This window comes from Falco rusticolus, chromosome 12, assembly GCF_015220075.1.
Source record: "Falco rusticolus isolate bFalRus1 chromosome 12, bFalRus1.pri, whole genome shotgun sequence".
NCBI lineage: Eukaryota > Metazoa > Chordata > Aves > Falconiformes > Falconidae > Falco > Falco rusticolus.
Genome location: NC_051198.1, coordinates 28,490,733 through 28,507,752, shown reverse-complemented (window position 1 = coordinate 28,507,752; position 17,020 = coordinate 28,490,733). Strand labels below are relative to the sequence as shown.

At 52.2% G+C, this 17,020-nt stretch overlaps 1 protein-coding gene across 1 annotated transcript in view; it reads right to left on the bottom strand.

Annotated features, from left to right (window-relative positions):
• GALNT14 (polypeptide N-acetylgalactosaminyltransferase 14) overlaps positions 1–8,298 on the bottom strand; it is a 99,174-nt gene extending 90,876 nt beyond the window's left edge. Inside the window, exon 1 of the mRNA XM_037405944.1 lies at positions 8,031–8,298. Within this exon, the coding sequence (XP_037261841.1) occupies positions 8,031–8,159 (129 nt within the window). The 5' untranslated portion in view covers positions 8,160–8,298. The remainder of the gene's footprint in view (positions 1–8,030) is intronic.
• Positions 8,299–17,020: the final 8,722 nt, after the last annotated feature.

Sequence of the window (17,020 nt, the reverse complement as noted above, 5' to 3'; positions counted from 1 at the left end):
CTCCAAATAATATCACAAAGCCGGAGCTCGAGCTGCTTTGTGGTATATCATCATTAATTCCTGCCTACGTGCGGCAAGGCAGGGTTTGGTGGGGGACACGAGCCCCCCCCCTCCAGCCCCACAAGTGCCACCATCAGTGCCTCTGCCTCCCTTCTGGCTGGGGACAGTCCCCGTGCTGGCTTGGTGACATGTCCCCACGGACACTGTCCCTTCCCAAAACGCTTCTGTATGACACGCCACGGACTGCTACACCCTCTCTCCCTCAGGGCTGTGGTAAGGGTTAATTAAGGCTCATAAGGAGCTTCTAAACAGCAGGATTGAAGGCAAAATATGAGTACTACTAATGCCACCTCCACAAACAAAGCAGTGAACTCCTGCTGAACCTGTCACCGCTGATCATTTTCCAGAGGCACAAGTTAATGATGAGAAATCCTCATCTTCCTCCTCCTCCCAGCACCCTGTGCCAGGGGCACCCGGAGCCCCAGCCACCCCCCAGGGAGACCCAACACCCCATCCCACAGCAGGCGGCTTCCCGGGTACCCTATAGACTGACCCAGCCTGACCCAGGGCTGCCCCCCACACACAGCTGTGGCTATAGGGGAAAACATCTCCCTAGGCAGCCCACCGTCTCCGGCTCCTATGGAAAATATACAGAGGGAGAGTGGAGCAACACTGATTCAGACAAGCAGAAGATGGGGCCCAAGATCTCCTCCCTGGCTTGCTCTTCCCGTAACGCTGACTCCTGCTGAGATTTTGGAACCAAAAAGGGGAAAAAAAGGGTAGGAAATCAATTTAATTGCAGCTTAGTAAGCAACTGTGCTAAGTGTCGCTGGCAAAATCTGAACATTTTGCTGTGAGAGAAAGGGGAGGGGGGAAATGGCTTTTTCATTGCACAGGAAAATGGATTGAGAGTGAACACACGCACCCCCCACCCCCCACCCCCCATCATCTGCTCCTCACCCCTTCCTCCTTTTAACAGAAGGAAGCCAGCAAGAAACACAGCTAACGCCAGCAATCTCCTGCTTGCGCTACTCCAATTAATAGTCAATCCACTGCACCCTTTGTCGTTAGGCTACACGTAATTACCCCTTCACGGAAACGTCTTTCTTAAACAGATCCTGCTTTTGCTTTCTCTGCAGATACACTCCCAGTAATTGGTTTTATTGCACCAAATGCTGGGCTGCCCTCATGGAAGAAAATGGTTATAACCGTGGCGCTCCCTTCCAGCTGCAGTAGGTTGCTTTTGCATTTCCACAGCTTCTCCCAAGCTTGCTTTTCCCACCAGCAAAGAGACTGGAGCACAGGCAAAACACACCGAGAAGTACCAAACCAGCATCCCATGGGCTGCGTGCACTGGAGACACGCATCCGTGGACCCGAGGAAACACTCAGCTCACACCACCTCCGCTCAAACCCCAGATTCAGCTCCCCAGAGATTTGCCAGCCCGGGGCATTGATGCTGCATCTGCACTTAGACAGCTTAAGCGTGCTCTGCCCTGGCCTCTACACTTAGAACCAACCTCTGAGCTTTAGGAAGGAAAGCAAAAGCCTAGTCCCCGTACCATAAAATGCTCCACAGACCTGCCTTCCCCAGGCACGGCATTCCTGTCCACAGCCCTCGCCCTGCAGCCATCCCGTGTGCCCAGCTGCCCGCAGGATGCAGGGATCACACTGCAGGGCCAGGGTCAACAGATGCCTCAACGGAGCAAGCTGAAGCAAACCCAGCCAAGCCAGACCCTGGGCCATGAGCACATCAAAATAAATCAGGATTATATTATCTTATCAAGGAAAGGAAAAGTGAGGAGGAGAAAACAGCCAGGTTTTTTTAGTAAATAATCCACCTCTGTACGCATCCGAGGTGGCGAATGGATAAATAGATGCTGACTATCAGGGAAGATGTATTTTCTGTTGTCAAGCACGCAGACACTCCACAACATACGTGCTGTGCCTGTGACGCCCTGGCATTCAGCCGTGGAGCTGATTTCAGAGACCTCCCTGCTCAAAAGCAGAACTTGCTTTTGTCAAGGCCACCCCTCAGGGTCACCGAGTGCGCAGGGCCACCAGCCAGAGCTGAGCCCTCCTAAAAACCCAGCTGCAGGGGTGAGGGCTCAGGCTCTTCCCTGCCACCTACCAAGGGGATGCTACCACGCCAGCGCCCCAGGGATGCTGCAGCCCAAAGCGATCCTGCTGGCAGCGTGCAGGGTGCTCTGCAGGGACCCTGCTGGGAGACATGGATTACAAGAGAGACCGTGACACTCCTGAGCCCAGCTCACCCCAGCACCATCGCCACCTCCAACGCCCCTGCGGAGAGCAGCAGCCGGACCTTCCCAGCTCCTTCTATCCTTCCAAAGCAGAAATAAAGAGTTATTTTTCTGGTGCTCAGTACCTCTTGTCAACAAGACACATAGCAGCTGCATCGACATTTATTTAGCATCTCCCCAACAAAGCAGTAGAATCCTTGCATCCTCTCCCTCCTTCTCTGATACATTATTTTTAAAAGCACCAAGCTGGGAAAGGCACCTGGCCAGCCTGGTGCTTGCTGTTCTGCAAAGCAAACGGGTCTTGTTCAATCAATATTTATGCCCCCATCGGTCACAGCTGCAACATGGAGCTCTACCAGCATGTAATGGGGGTAAAATTCATTCATTGCAATTACCAGTGAAAAATCAACAGGGTTTTCATTGACTGCTTATTGTTTCACGGGTATCTCAGACAGCGCCTTGATGTGCAGAGGGTAGATTAATTAAACGAGATGTACAAGGCAGGCTGCTCTTCGTTTGTCCACAGCTGAGGTGACAGGGTGCTGACTCTGGCAGGGCTTCTCACCTCACTCCTGCCCCACAAGGATGCAGGTATCTGTACAGGGAGGTGGCCATGCCGGGAAAACCTCTTTTCCAAGCCCTCCAGAAGAAAAGCAAGTGCTTGAGAAATGGTACCCGTTGATGCACCTCTCCTGTCTCGTCCCACAGATGAGGACGAGACTTTTCTGGTCTGTAAGTCCACACTGTGATGGACATCACATCAAACACACCAGCAGGAGAGAGGAATGGGATTCCATCCCATCTCCTGCATCAGCAAAGCTTTGGACAAGGTCCTAAAAAGCCTGGGTTTGCTCCTAGAGATTCCAGGGTGGGATTTCACCAGTAAAGTGTGACCAAAGTTTCCTCTTCTCTCCCATCCTGGTCCTACCCCTGCCCTCAGCTAAGCCCCCAGCCAACACAAGCTTCCCTGGTGCTAAATGCTCTGTCTTTTTGTCCCCAACAGCTTTGCCACTTCAATCTCTTAATTGTGAAGATCTGAATTTTTGCAGGATACACAGTTATTTTAATCTGTTAAGTGGCTCTGCTGCTATAAAACTGACAGGAATTTAATATCGAGAGACTGTCAGCTGAGCTCCAGGTGCTGAGGCTTTCTAGATGGCGATGATGCAGAAGGAAGCGCAGGCTGGTGCGAGGCACACAAGCACAAAGCTGGCAAGCATCCCTTCGCACTGAGGTCCAATCCTGCAGGGTGCTGAGCACCCCAGAGCACTCTGAACAGGCAGCAAGGGTGCTGAGCCTCTCAGCTCCCAGGAGCCACCCCCACCTGCATCTGAACACACTTAGCTGTAGGAGCTGTAGCATTGCAAACACTAGTACACACCAAGTACATCAGGTCACTTTTTTTAATAAAAGGAACTTCTCCTCTGTAGTTTTTCTCTTGCAATCCAGCCCACAACAGATCTGCCTTCCCTCCAGAGGCTGTCAGCTGTGCTTCAGCCATTCGTCAGAGGGAGCAAGCCAGCATGCAGGAGGGAACAAAGAGAAATGAACACCCCAAACCCAACAAAACCCATCCTCCTGCCCCTCCTGCACACGCTGCTGGCCCCAAGCACCAGAGCCCAGACCCCCACCAGCCCCTCGCTGCGCTGGGGCTCTGCTATGCACCTGGCTCTCCTCTTTGGTCTGGTATGGATTCACCAAGTGGAAGAGACAGGATGACCACGGGGTTGTCACCTACTCCTCTCCTGCTCCCCCACGAGCACCCCCAGGCAGCCGGGCAGGGGGCACAGGCAGCAGCCCGCACCAGGGGAGCCAGCACGCTAGCAGCGCATTGCTGCAGAGCCAGCTACACACACTCCTCACAAATCAATTTGGGAATTTGCTTGTAATTAATCCCGCGTATCAGTTCCCCTCATTATTTCTTAATGTAATTAAGTTATTAATTTATATGTCCCGTCATCATCGTCCCCCCTCCCAAGGCAAAGCGAAGGGACAGCTCAGAGGGAGGCAGGGGAGATGCTGGCCAGTAGCGCAGGGCCACAACCGCAGATTACCAGCCCGGATCACGACAGCCTATGCCAAGCCCCAGTGCCACCTCCCTGTGTGACTTCAGGTGGGTCACCAACAGCCTGACTTTCCAAGAGGGTTGAGCGACTCCAATTCCTCCGGAGTCAACAAGAGCTAGAAGGATACAAAGTTCAATTAACCTCTCCGGGTCCCGGTTTATCCAGCCAGAAAACTGCCGGGACAGGCTGGAACTAATTAATGCTTGCAAAGTATTTCAAAACCTTCTGCCAAAAGGCCAGAAGGGCAGGAGGCACCGACGAGTCCCAGCTGATCCGTAACCCCAACCAGCCCCATGTCCTTACACCCTCACCCATCAGACTCGGCTTTCCCACAGGATGCGCGCACGGCTGCTAACTGGGCACCCGGCCGGGCCACGCGGGCAAAGCACCCGGCAGAGGCAGGAATGCCGCTGTGGCTCCTCAGCCAATTCATAGGGCTTGCTAAAGGACAGGGCAAGGGTAAGTTTTGCTTACTGCACCAACAGGGCTTGGTCTGCCCTTTGGAAAAGGAAAACCAAAAACCCAAACCCCAAGCGACAGCAGTTAATAACAGCACCAGAGGGATCGGGGATGTTGTCCCAGGAACAGCTTCATGGTCCTAAACGGAGCATGTTATTTTCTTCCATACCCTACCCCCCTGCCAGGAGGGAGTCCCACACCCTAAATCCAGCCTCAGCCTGCTCCGGCCGCCCCAGCACGTACTGCCAGAGGCTGCAAGAGGCAGCGAGGAGGAAGAGGAGGGAAAGGAGATGACAGGGACTGAGGGGAGCAAGGGCTGGCAGCAAGGAGGGCCCTCTGAGCCTGCCTGCCACCAGGCAGCAGTGGGAGACCCATGGAGAAAGGATTAGAGGGGAAAACAGGAGAAAACAGGGAGATGAAGCCAAGTTAATTACAACAGGCAGCTGCGCCCACCTCTCTCGGCACGAGCAGCTCAGGAAAGCTCAGCTACCACCATTGGACCTGTCCCAACCGCCTGGCTCTGCCAGGGCCACGGGAGGCCACGCCAGCAGCGGGTGTCAGGGGTAAGCAGGACTCAAAACCCACAGCAGACCCCTCACCACAAGGACCTGCTCCTTGGAGACCTCGCCAACCCCAACACAGGGTTCTCCACCTATAGGAAAAGTATCACAAGCCTTCCTGTGGGAAGCTGAGCACTGGATCTGGCACAGGATTTGGGGTAAAGGTGGGGGCACAGACCGAAATAACAGCAATGGAGGGGCAAGCTCTCCCTACAGCCAAGGGCGGCAGCTCCGTGAGCAGCGGCTCTGCCACTGGCCCTTGGCAAGCCACCAAGGTGCCCACCGGCGAGCTGGGGCACCGTGGCCTTCCAGCATGAGGCACATGCCGGGAGCCAGGCACGGGCAGCAGGAGACACTACCAGCTGGAACCTGACTTGAGGGGTCTAAAGGTTAAATCCACATGAGGCACGATACACAGCGTGCATATGGCTGCAGAAATAAAGCTTGACCCAGAGTGAAGGCAGAAGAGGGATAAAAAAACCCCAAAACACGTCAGAAAACATTGCCAGTAAAGTTGATGTGGATTTGCTCCATTTCTCCACTGGAGCCGGGTTACAAAGTTTGCACTGCCGTTGGTAACCTACTACCCCCACTAGTTTCTAAAGGAATTTGGGAGGGCAACTCTTAACTGCTCAAGTTTGCAGCAGCAGCAGCAGCTGGTCCCGCTGGCCAGGGGAACGGGACACAGCTCCAGGCTCTGCTCTGGAACGCAGCATCCCTGCCTCTGGAACGTAGCATCCCTGCCTCTGGTAGCCATCAGCTCAGCAGCCGTTCAGAAGGGTTAACTGAAGTGACACCACATCCCTGCTCTCACAACCAGCTTATAATTCATACTGCTCAAAAGCTGTTTGCAAAGCCAAAAAATGCATTAAAAAAAAAAGAATCTGCACTCAACAGATCTCAAGGGGATGCAACTGTTTTGATCGAAAATTCAGAGGAAATGAAGGAGAGGCAATTTTAGCAGTCAAATTGCTGGAGTTATGGCAACTTGGCAGTTGCAGCTTTGAAACTCGGGGCCTGATCCTGTGCGAAGGGAGAAGTTCACTTCAGCAGCTGCAGGAGCCCAGCCCGGCCTCTAACAGCATCCAACCTGCCCCTCGGGCGGGGGCGCAGGAGCAGAGAGTCAAAATGGGCTGCAAAATGGCAGTGACTGGGCTGCAGCTGGTGCTCAGCGAGAAGCAAGGTTCATCTCAAGGAGAATACAGGGGCTCACGTCACACAGGAGAGATCTGATTTAGCAATTTTTAAGAACGCCGTTCTGATAGAAACCTACTGACACCAAAGCACGGTTAAGAAAGCACTTGTCTTCTCACTGTTTTCAGTGACTTACTGCCTTCCCCCACGTAAATAAATAAATAAATGTATACATAATTATTTATTTTAGGGCCTGAAATTGCATAGACTCATTCTCCTCTGCTAGGATTGAAAGATTTCCGAAAGCCTGAAAAAAACCTCTTCAATCATTTTTATTTAAGAAAAAAAAAAAAAAAACCAAACCATGGAAAAGCAATAATTCCTCAGGATGAAGAAATCAAAGTAAGCTTTATGAGTACTGACTTTTTTTTTTTCCTCCCCAATCAGGTCGTTAATTCAGTTGCAGAGGTGACACATGTATGAGACCCTCCAAAGACCTAGCCAACACGTATAGCTGCCATATGTCACGGGCCAAACACTCAGCTGGGTGTCACGGGGGCAAAAAAGGGGCTGGCACCCTTTCTCTGCCACGATAACCTTTAATCTCAGCAGATGTGCAGGACCTGGGCTCTAACCCCAGTGAATTAATTCAAGATTTACAACAGTAGAACCAAGCGCAGCATGGAATCTGCGTCCTTTGGAAAGTTCCCCCTCGGCTGAGCGCCGGCCGCTCCCAGCAGTTGGGGGGGGACGCAGGACCTCGTTGCAAGGCGGCTGCTCACAGCCCCCCGGCTTTTCGCAGCACAGCCCCCCCGTGCCACCCCCCGCGTGGAGAGGGATGCTCTGCGCACCCCCCGCTGCCACCCCGCTGCGCGCCGGGGACTCGGACACGCCACTGAAACACGGGGCTGTAAACGCACCCTCTGGCCACCCAGGCTGAGCCTCACACGGCAGCACCCCGACCCCCCACCCCGTCATTAACCACCACCGGCCATTAACAACCCCAGCGGCTTATACCTGCTGCAGCCCTGCCGCCCCCGGGCACCAGCCGCCCCCCCCGGCGGTTCGGCCAGGGGGCAGGATCAGGCCCTTCTGCTTTAGGAGGGGGCTGGGAACCGCCGCACGACCCACCGGGGAGACGAGTCGCCCGCCCCCCACGCGGGACACAAAACACGCGCTTCATTTTCTTGGGGCGCCCCCCTATCCCCCGGCCCCGACGCGAGGGATGCTCGAAGTTGGCGGCGGGGCACCGGTGCCCGTGCACCTCCCGTGCATCCCCCCTGCCCCCCCGCCGGACCCCGCGGCGCGGGGAGCCCCGCCGGCGGCAGCCCCGCCGAACCGGCCCGGGGGGGGGCGGGGACGGGGACTAGGGTTGCCGCTGCCCAAGGCCGTGCGGAGGAGGGGGTTCATTCCCCGCGACGGGGGGGGTAAGGCAAGATCCCGCTCCCCCCGCGCAGGCACAGAGCCGGTGCAAAACTTCCCGGTGAGCGCGATGGGGTGGGGGGTCCCGAAAGCCGCCGGGAACTTCGTCCCGCCGCGCCCCCGCCTTACCTCCGGCGCGCGCCCCTCGGCCCCCGCCGCCTCCAACTTCCTCCGGGCCCCGAGGAAGAGGAGGAGGAGGGCGGCGAGCCAGAGCACCCCCAGCACCGACAGCGCCAGCCGCCGCGGCGGCCGCCTCATCCTCGGCGGGGGTGGGCACAGCCGGGGGGGCCGGGCAGCGGGGCGAGGCGGCCAGCAGGGGCTCGCCCGCCCGCCCGCCCGCCTCGGAGCCGCTGGTGCGAGTCCCGGGCTGTGTGTGCTCTGCAGGGGAGGGGAGGAGGAAGAGGAGGAGGAGGAGGAGGAGGAGGAGGCGCCGGGAGGTGGGGGGGGGGGGGGGGGGGGGCTGGAGCCGGTGCCGCTCGCCGAGGGAAGGTGCTGCGCCCAGGCAGCCCTGCCCTCACCGCTCCGCCGGGGATGGGGACCCCGGGTGTCACCGGCTGGGGGGGTGACGGGGGGCGCCCATCTCACCGCGCCCCGGGTGTGGGTCCGGGTCCGGGTCCGGGTCCCATCCCCCCGCAGCGCCGCCGCCAGCCTGGCCCGGGTCGGTCCCGGTCCCCGGCCGGCCGCGGGTCCGCGGGACGGCACCGTTGCACCGGGCAGGGGAGGCTCAGACACGATGGGAAGATTAATTTATCCAATTGAAACAGCAGGGGGAATTCAGGTAGGTGGAATTTAATTACTGGATGTGGAAGAGAAGATGTGAGTCTCCAAAGCTGTCAAAAGCACTTAAAAAATAAAATCATAATCATGAGCTGTTGGCGTGTCGGCAGCAGCCGTGGTCCTGCGGGGATGGCCCTCAGCCATCAGCCGTGTCCTGTGGGACGGTCCCTGCTGGCTCCGTGCGCAGCCCAGGCACAGCGAGCCTGTCCACGCAGGGCAGCCAAAGTGGGAATTATAGATATTGCTAAGGGGAAAGTAAAAACAAAAACAACAAAAAAACCCACCAAAACAAAACAAAAAAAAAACACCAACAGAGCAAGACTCCAGGAAAGAGCTGCCTCACCCAGGTGTCCCTGCTCACCTGCCTGACTCGCTGCTGCTCCGATCCCGCCACTAACAAGTACTGCACGAGCTGAGCAACCCCTTGCAGAAGACATTAGAGAATAAATTAAGTATTGGAGCAGATGTGAGTCATTCATGTTAGTACAAAAACTATAGAACAAACCCCATAAAAACAGGAATCCATGCATAAAGTAACATATGGAATGAATTGGAGATAAGATGTCAAGTGCTGGGAAGTCCGATGCACATGTTGTAAACAACCTCTCCTATGCATTTCCCACACACTCCTCCTGGTTTTATTATTTCCTGCAGTTGTTTTCTGTCACTTGCTAATTTATCATTTGTGATCTTCATCCTCTGTCCTCCTCTGATTTATTTCCAGGGCTCAGTAAGCCCTTCTTCCCTAACATTATCCATGCCTCTCAGGCCCAACATTCACAGAAAGATGCCCAGATAAAAATTTCATTAGCATCCACAAAAAGGGACATTCCTCTTTCTTTGTTTTAAGGCTGTCTGACTTTAAAATACCTTTACCAGAATGATGAAATCCAGGTCCAGCAGGCAGGCTTAGGCTGAACTTTCTTTTACAACAACGGCAGCAGTGCAACCAAGCAGGAGCAGAACTAACTGGGGGCAAAGAGAACAGAAAGCCCCAGTGCCCTGGTGAGCCACCAGCCCGATGTCACTGGGAAACATGTGCCAGCCTGAAAATGCCACCTCTTCCCATGGTGTGCATCGTTTGTCATGCCAGTTAACCTTCCTCAGCCCGGTGCTCAGGGGAGCTGACCTCTGGCTCTACCTCTGGTAGCACTCCGGCTCTGCCACCATGAGACATCTCTGCCCAGCCTAGGGGGGACCTGCAGGTGGGTGCAGGTGTCGCTCTCTTCCCCAGACTGTTACTTTATGCTTTCTCCTGGAAGCTACAGCGAAGACCCTGAACAACTTTCAGCAGCTGAGGCACATAAATGGTGGCTTTTCACATGGCTTATAGTTGTTTTCTTACCTTATGCCCACCCCAGCTATTGGCATGGGCTGGTTGCTGCCTCTCACATGCCTTTGGAGCAGAAATGGCTTTTTGTCCAAAAAGATCATCTTGCTACAAGTAGAAAGTAGCCACCAGCGCTTTCCTGGCTGGGACAAAGCGACCTCAGCTGCCGTAATACAGCGTTCCCTTGACACGTTTGCAGAAGGTGCTTTAGTTTTTCTTACCAGACCTCTCTCCGTGCTGGGAGAGCTTATCCAGATAGAGGCACCTGGGGGGTGTTATCATTCAAAGCTGGATTAAAAACCTTGTATTTTTTTGTAGGTCAGACTTTCAGCAGAAGTTATTAAAAAACGGGGGGGGGGGGATATAGAAAATATCAGGAAAATACATTACAAATTAGATTACAGGTAAGGTAATAAATAGGACATACCTGACAAAAATGCAATCAGATAATGCTATCTTATTACCTTGAGAAACAACTCCCTCTGCTGAGGGAAAGCTTTATTGGCAGGGCTCAGCGCCGTGATGAACAGCCCGGTGCCGGCAGAGATAACGGGCCAAGGCCTGACTCTTCCCTGCTGACAGCAGCTCTGGGCCTGCCCAGTGCAGCGTCCCGCCGTGGGACAGGAGATTCGAGGAGCTCTAGCAATGCATACGGTCTCCAGGAAAGTATATTCCTTCTGAGCGTGTGCGTGCTGGGACAGGGCACGCGTCCGGCAGATGATGGTAACAGCTATTTAAACAAGAAGGTGGCAAGAGTACAAATCTGTGGGTTCAGAGTTGTTTGAAGTCATGGACTTTCAGAGACTTGCATACAAATTCTACTGCAATTCCATTAAAACCGTGGCAATAAAAAAATCGTCTGTTGTATTATTGATACCCCTATCTTCCCCATTTTTCTAATTTTTCATCTGCCAATCTCGGCTGCTTCACGAGTGAGGTCCATAACATACTACTTGTTTCCAGGAGAGCAATGTTGAAGGCCAGCAGTACCGCCAGGAACAAACAGCCCGGGACACGGGCCTTTAGCGTGCGGTGGCGTGGGCACGGCGGGGCTGACAGAGGCGATGGCTCCGTGAGAGCAGACAAAGGACATCGTTCTGAGTGGAAGGGGGACTCCACAACTGCAGCCTCAGGTGATGGCCCTGCAGGGTCCTGCCTTTAAGGAAAGGGCAGTGGGCAAAGCAGCTGTCCTCGCTATTTATTTCAAGGGCATCTATAAAGCACATTTCAAGGCAATTTCATCCCACCGGGTCTTGAAACTAGCTGGGCGCTGCTTCAGTGCGGTTTTTACTCCTGGGTTGGAGTTCAGTTCAGATCTGAGGTCCCATCTGCAGGCTAAAAACCCGTGTTTCTTTTCCAAAAGGATGACAAATAGTTTGCAGTTGGATCTGGGAAAATTGAAAGGGGCTCAAACAGATACACTCAAGAAGCGATCAGAGGAAAGGATCAAAACCTACCCCCGGCCTGCAACGGTGAGGAGTGTCGGCTGAACATCACAGGTTATTGTAAGATGGAGCAACCCCACCGAGCTCTGGCTGATAAGGGCCTCCTAGGACATGGAGCCCCGCTGCTGGGGGGGTCTGGTACAGCCCAGCTCTCACCGCTGGTTATGGCAGCACACCTTCCCCACAAAGAGGTGCTGCTTGTGGTAGCAGATATATCAGAACGAACGTTTGTTTGCAGAAATAAGAGATCAGCATGTGAAAGGGTCAGCATGGTAACACACGGTCACACAGGGAGATGGATTTCATTCAGTGGTCAACAGGACCCTCGTGCTCCCTGCTCCGGGCTTGGGGAAAGAAGTTTTTCTCCCACCCCTGGAAGAGGGTGTGCTGCGCTTACTGGATTTAACCAGGCTGAGGAGAGGGCCAGGAGAGGGGGGAGAGCACATCAGACTGCTCCCACATAGCTGTTTTGGCCGGTGCTGAGCATCTGCATATTTCACAAGGAGCCCAGCTGTCCCTTGTCACCCAGCAGCTGAGGTGCCCGCCTGGGTGCGGGGCCTCCAGCAGAGCAAGCCAACACACGGCCCTGGCCCAGGCACCACGCCGACAGCCCCAGTGACTCAGAAACCATTTGCCACTCGTCTAGGGGTGGAGCTGTGCTTCAGATGGTCAGTGACTCTTCCAGGTTTATATTTGATATGGGAACAAAAATACCTTTTAGGATCTGCAGCTGTTCCAAAAGCCTCCAGGTCACTTGGTCTGTTCTTAATCCGGTCAACGTGGGCAGAAGAAGGGAAGAAGCCAGCAAGTCCTTTGCACAGGAGCAAGGAGAGGTGTTTGCTTTGCGATGGGGATCCACCAGCTCTGCAGCACTTGTCACCATCGTGCCTTGGTCCGGTGGCATTATTACTGCAAGGCTGCAAGTGTGTACCAAGCTGGTGGCTCCTAGCCACAGCTGCCAGCACACACAGCCCGCAGGGTTGTGAACAGTAGCAAGGACTCTCTGCCGCCTCAGGCAGTCCCCTATGATGTCAAAAAGCAGCTTCCACAAAGGCTGTTGAAGATACCGTGAACATTATCCCACATTTTTGTGGCAGGTAAGCTCTGCCTTTGCTTTTGTGCTGTGATGACAGCCAAAAAAAAGATGAGTGGTTACGGTCTCCCTGGGTGCCCTCAGAGAAAACCACAAATGTTAGAGACAGCTCTGGCCTAATACCAGGAGAACTGTAAGTTAAAGTTCTTGAAAAAAGTAAAGCTTTGTAGTTGGCTCTCTCTTTTCCCTCCCTGAGATAGCAGAGCTGTAGCTTGTCCTACATCTGCAGCCTAAACAAAGGTCAGACATGAAGCTGTGAAGTACTCACCTGCTCCACTTGGGAATGATATCTCTCTGCACCTCCTCACCTACTGCTGCAATCAGAAAGGGAAACGGAGGAATTCCTGCAGGCTTTTTGCCACTATTGGAGATGCAAGCAGATCTTTTTCAGTAACTGTAAAGGATTTTTTTTTCTTTTTAATTAAACCACAAGCATTCTTTTCTAGCAAACTTTCCATGATGGCATCTCCAGTTAATTAAAGGTTTAAGCTGTCAGGAAATGTGATGCATTAAAAAAAAAAAAAAAAGAAAAAAGAAAAAAAAAAAAAGAGGAGAGCTACTTTAATAGCATTTGTTAATTGAAGTTCTCATCAAGTCAGCTGCAGGAACACAAGCTGTTCCCTGAGTAGATGGGCACCAGCACACATCCAGGCATTCGCCTGCAGTTCCAACAAGTCAGGCTTCCCACGTTCAGCCTAGCTTGTGTGCCCCCCGTGGATGAGGCAGTGCTGAGCTCCCTCAGCATCAGGGCAAATGCAAAAACTTCTCCATAGTAAAACTGGAGGAGGTTGGGAGGAATTCTTGCCCACCACAAGGTATTACATCTTGCATTTTTAGCAACTGCAATCAAGTGGCCACCCACTTGCACTTGTGTTTAATTCACATTCTCCCCAGTCTTTGTCTCCATATGCTGGATCATAGGTTTTTCTGGATCAGACGCAGCCTTTTTACTAGCTCCCAAAGTTTCCAGGTGCCCAGCAGTGCCAGTACAAGCAGGTGTGGGAACAAGAGCCAGAGTAATAGGAGATTTGAAGTGAGATGCACTGCTGGGCTACACATTAGGGAGCACAAGAACAGATCCCTTGGGCAGTGCTCCACTGTGGCCACCTTCAGTACCGTTCACTGACTGCTTTTGACCAGCCCTGCTTTTGGGTAGTTTATTGCCACAACAGACTTAAGTCTTCTGGGTCCTGTCTGTCTCCAGGTGTCTGTGGTGGTTGATAGTCTCTCCTAATGCTCCCCAACACAGGCATTTTCTGGGAAAAGCCCACGTATAAGCAATGGCTGCTGAACCCACCGCCTGTTTTTCCAGTGTTTTGGCCAGGAGGAAGCTGCCTAGCTCCAGGTCACTGCATCAGCAACCAGCGGCAGCCACAGCAAAAGGCCACAGAGGAGCATTTGAGGCAAGAGGCAGCAGATAGCTTTATGGGCCAAGTGGCAGCAAACGATCAATAAGCAAACACAGCCCAGGGCAGATGAATCTTTACCCACAGCACCTGAGCCTGGAAGGTCCTGGGCACCTTGCAGTCCTCAGAACAGCTCTGGCAGGCAACCAGGGGACCCCAGAGCTGCCGTAAATCTACAGGGGAAGCTCAGCTCAGCTCTACCCAAGGAGATGCATTCCTGTGTGCACGCATGCGTGTGCACACCCCCTCCCCATCCATCTCCAAGAAAGCAGAGAACTCTGCCAGAGTTCAGACCAAACCATTTTGTTACTCTGAATATGCTAAATCAGTCCTGTCACCCAGCTGCAGGACTATATCCCTTAGACACATTCAGGCCCATAACTGGGGTTTGGACAGGTGACACTCAACAGAATAAAGAACAAGTCAGGTGGTGGGTGAGAGAACACATTAGGCAAAATAAAGCTTTGTCCTTAAAACACCTTTAATGCCTCTGTCCTTTTGTGTGCAGGTGTTAAGCAACCTTCAGAGCCAAATCTCTACTTCTGTGATATGTAAGCGTGGCCTGATGCCAACTGGGATTTAGGCATCTATTAACACAGCTGGCAATATGTAATATTGCACCAGGCATTTTGTGGGAAGGAGCGTTTTCACAGCTGGATGAAAAGTTTTGCCCTCGTCTTCCACTTAGAAAATTCTTCATAAAAAACATTCTTGACTGTTCATCCCTCCCCTCCCCTGAGGGATCCAAAAACTGAAGAGAGCAAACCATACACCACCTAACTTCTTAAGATTTCAATCCCATTATTTAGGTGAAGCGTCTAGGAATAGACATTTCTTCCGTATACAATCCAACACTTTAAGTATGAAGACAGAGTGATTTATATTTGATCAGGCAATTTCTGCTCTCAGCAGAAAAGCCCCAAGGGGCTAACAACTAACCCTGCATTTCCTTGGAAAATAGTTAAAAGCAAGCAGTTACTCCACACAAAGAGTATATAACAGCAAGGTCTACATTTGCTCCATGTCGACCTTTTCGTGGGATCCACTGTGATCTCCCACATGAAAACACTCACGGTGCTACAAATCTTGCCTGCCTACAAGGGAACATTATTCTACTGTGAATGTGCTCAGGTGGATTAACATCTTTTCCATCACCAAATCATTGCTGTTGGTTAGAAAGCAAAGCATCAGCTTGATTTCCCCACTAGCATGACAAAATCTCAAGGCTGCTGTTTAGAAAACAAAGTAATATTTAATTGCACACATTCGTTTTGCTGTTATTGAGCAAGTTAGAAGCCCAACAGCATTATTTTTCCTTCCCCACATAGCACCTCATTAATGCATTCAAACCTGTTAGAATTTGTTAGTCCCAGAGGCTCTTGTTGAACCTGAACGATCAATAGATGCAAACAGAGCAGGTAAAAAGGCAATCAGGGTCCTGGAAAGTTGAACTGTTTTCCATTAGGACACCATAATAACTTCCCCTGAATGAGCATTTCAACAACTGGTGCTACAAGCAAGGGGACATCCCAGGTAGGAGCAACCCAGGTGAGACACAGGAGGGTAAAAAAACCGCATCTTGGTTTAACTGCACAGAGCAAAATGTGCTCTGGACAGCAAGATGTGCTTCAAACAGCTCGGGCTATCCCATGCAGGAGAGGTATTTCACAGAAATTCTGCATATGGGAGATAATTGGAGGAAACCGCTCCAACGTTTCGGGTGCTGATCTCCTCACAGTAATGAGCGCACGAGCAGACAATGTATATGCATGAGAACATAATTAAGAGCGGTAAAACCTGGAAGATTTTCAAAACTCTATGGCAATTACCAACTTAAACACACAAAAAATTAATGTAGCCTTATACCCAAAGGAAAGTTATTATTCAGAGTGCCTTGCCTCATTATAGTTAGCTCCAGCTCAAACAGCAGGCTAGCAAGCAGGGGAGAGCTGCCTTCCATTAGCAGCAGGTGCTCTCCCTGGGACAGAGGCAGGATGCTGACATCCTTCTGCTCTTGCCGAGACATCTCAAATGGTCCCAGAATGCTTTCTTGGAACAAAAATAGAAAGTGGAGGGTGCACATGACTGGCAGCTTGGGCTCCCCTGTTGCTCTTTGGGCCTCTCTGGTGAAGAGTATTCATGGACAAAGAGCCACCCTGTGCAAATAGATTCACTAAATAAATGTGGTAATTATACTGAATATTATTCTCAGTAGAAACAGCAGCAGGGAAATGATTTGCATAAGAAATGTGGATTATTCATGTAAATGAATGTGTTATTTGTTTATAGAAAAGATTAAGTCTCGTCTAAAGACCTAGAACTCAGCTATACATAAAAGCTAACACTTAACCAAGCATCTTATGGCTTCAGTGTGCTCTGCCCACCTTTGTCAAATTCATCTTTGCACAACTGGCTATGTTTTTCTCACCAGTCCATTTTGCTAAGGCTCAAACTCCCCTCATTCCAGGGGATAGTTAATCTCCAGGGAGCCTGTTTTGGCTGCCATTAAAGTACCTTTACAGGAATTCAAGCTTTTAATCTTTGTTAAGATTAAGCAAGCTGAGCCTAGTGCCAGGAAAAAGAGGAGCAGTTTCTAGTTTGAAGAGCTGTACAAAAAGCCTGACTTGGGAGGATGGATCCTTTCATTTTCTTCCTCCATGTGCTGGATGCAAGGGGAGGCTCAGGTCCCAGGCTGGCTCTGTCTGCACAGTCCAGAAGCAGCCAGGAATATCCTCGGTTTTGGGGGGCAATAATATGTCAGAGCAGGCTTGCACAGCCTTGCAGCCTCCAAAGAGCTGGGCTACTGATGGAGACACTGTGTGCCCACCTTCCACCATTTGTGCTACCTAAGCAATACAAAAGGGGTTGTATCCCATTGCAACCAGCTCCTATTAACATCAGGACAGCCACATCCCCCACTGCAGCAATCCCAAACCCAGGGTTACTCAGCAAGGGAGAAACACTGACTTAACACAAAAAGCAGAGAGGCAGCCTTAGCTGATGCTGCAGGACCTCCACCCTGCCACTCACCCCTGCAAAACAGCTAGCTCAGCTCCTGGACTCAGGCA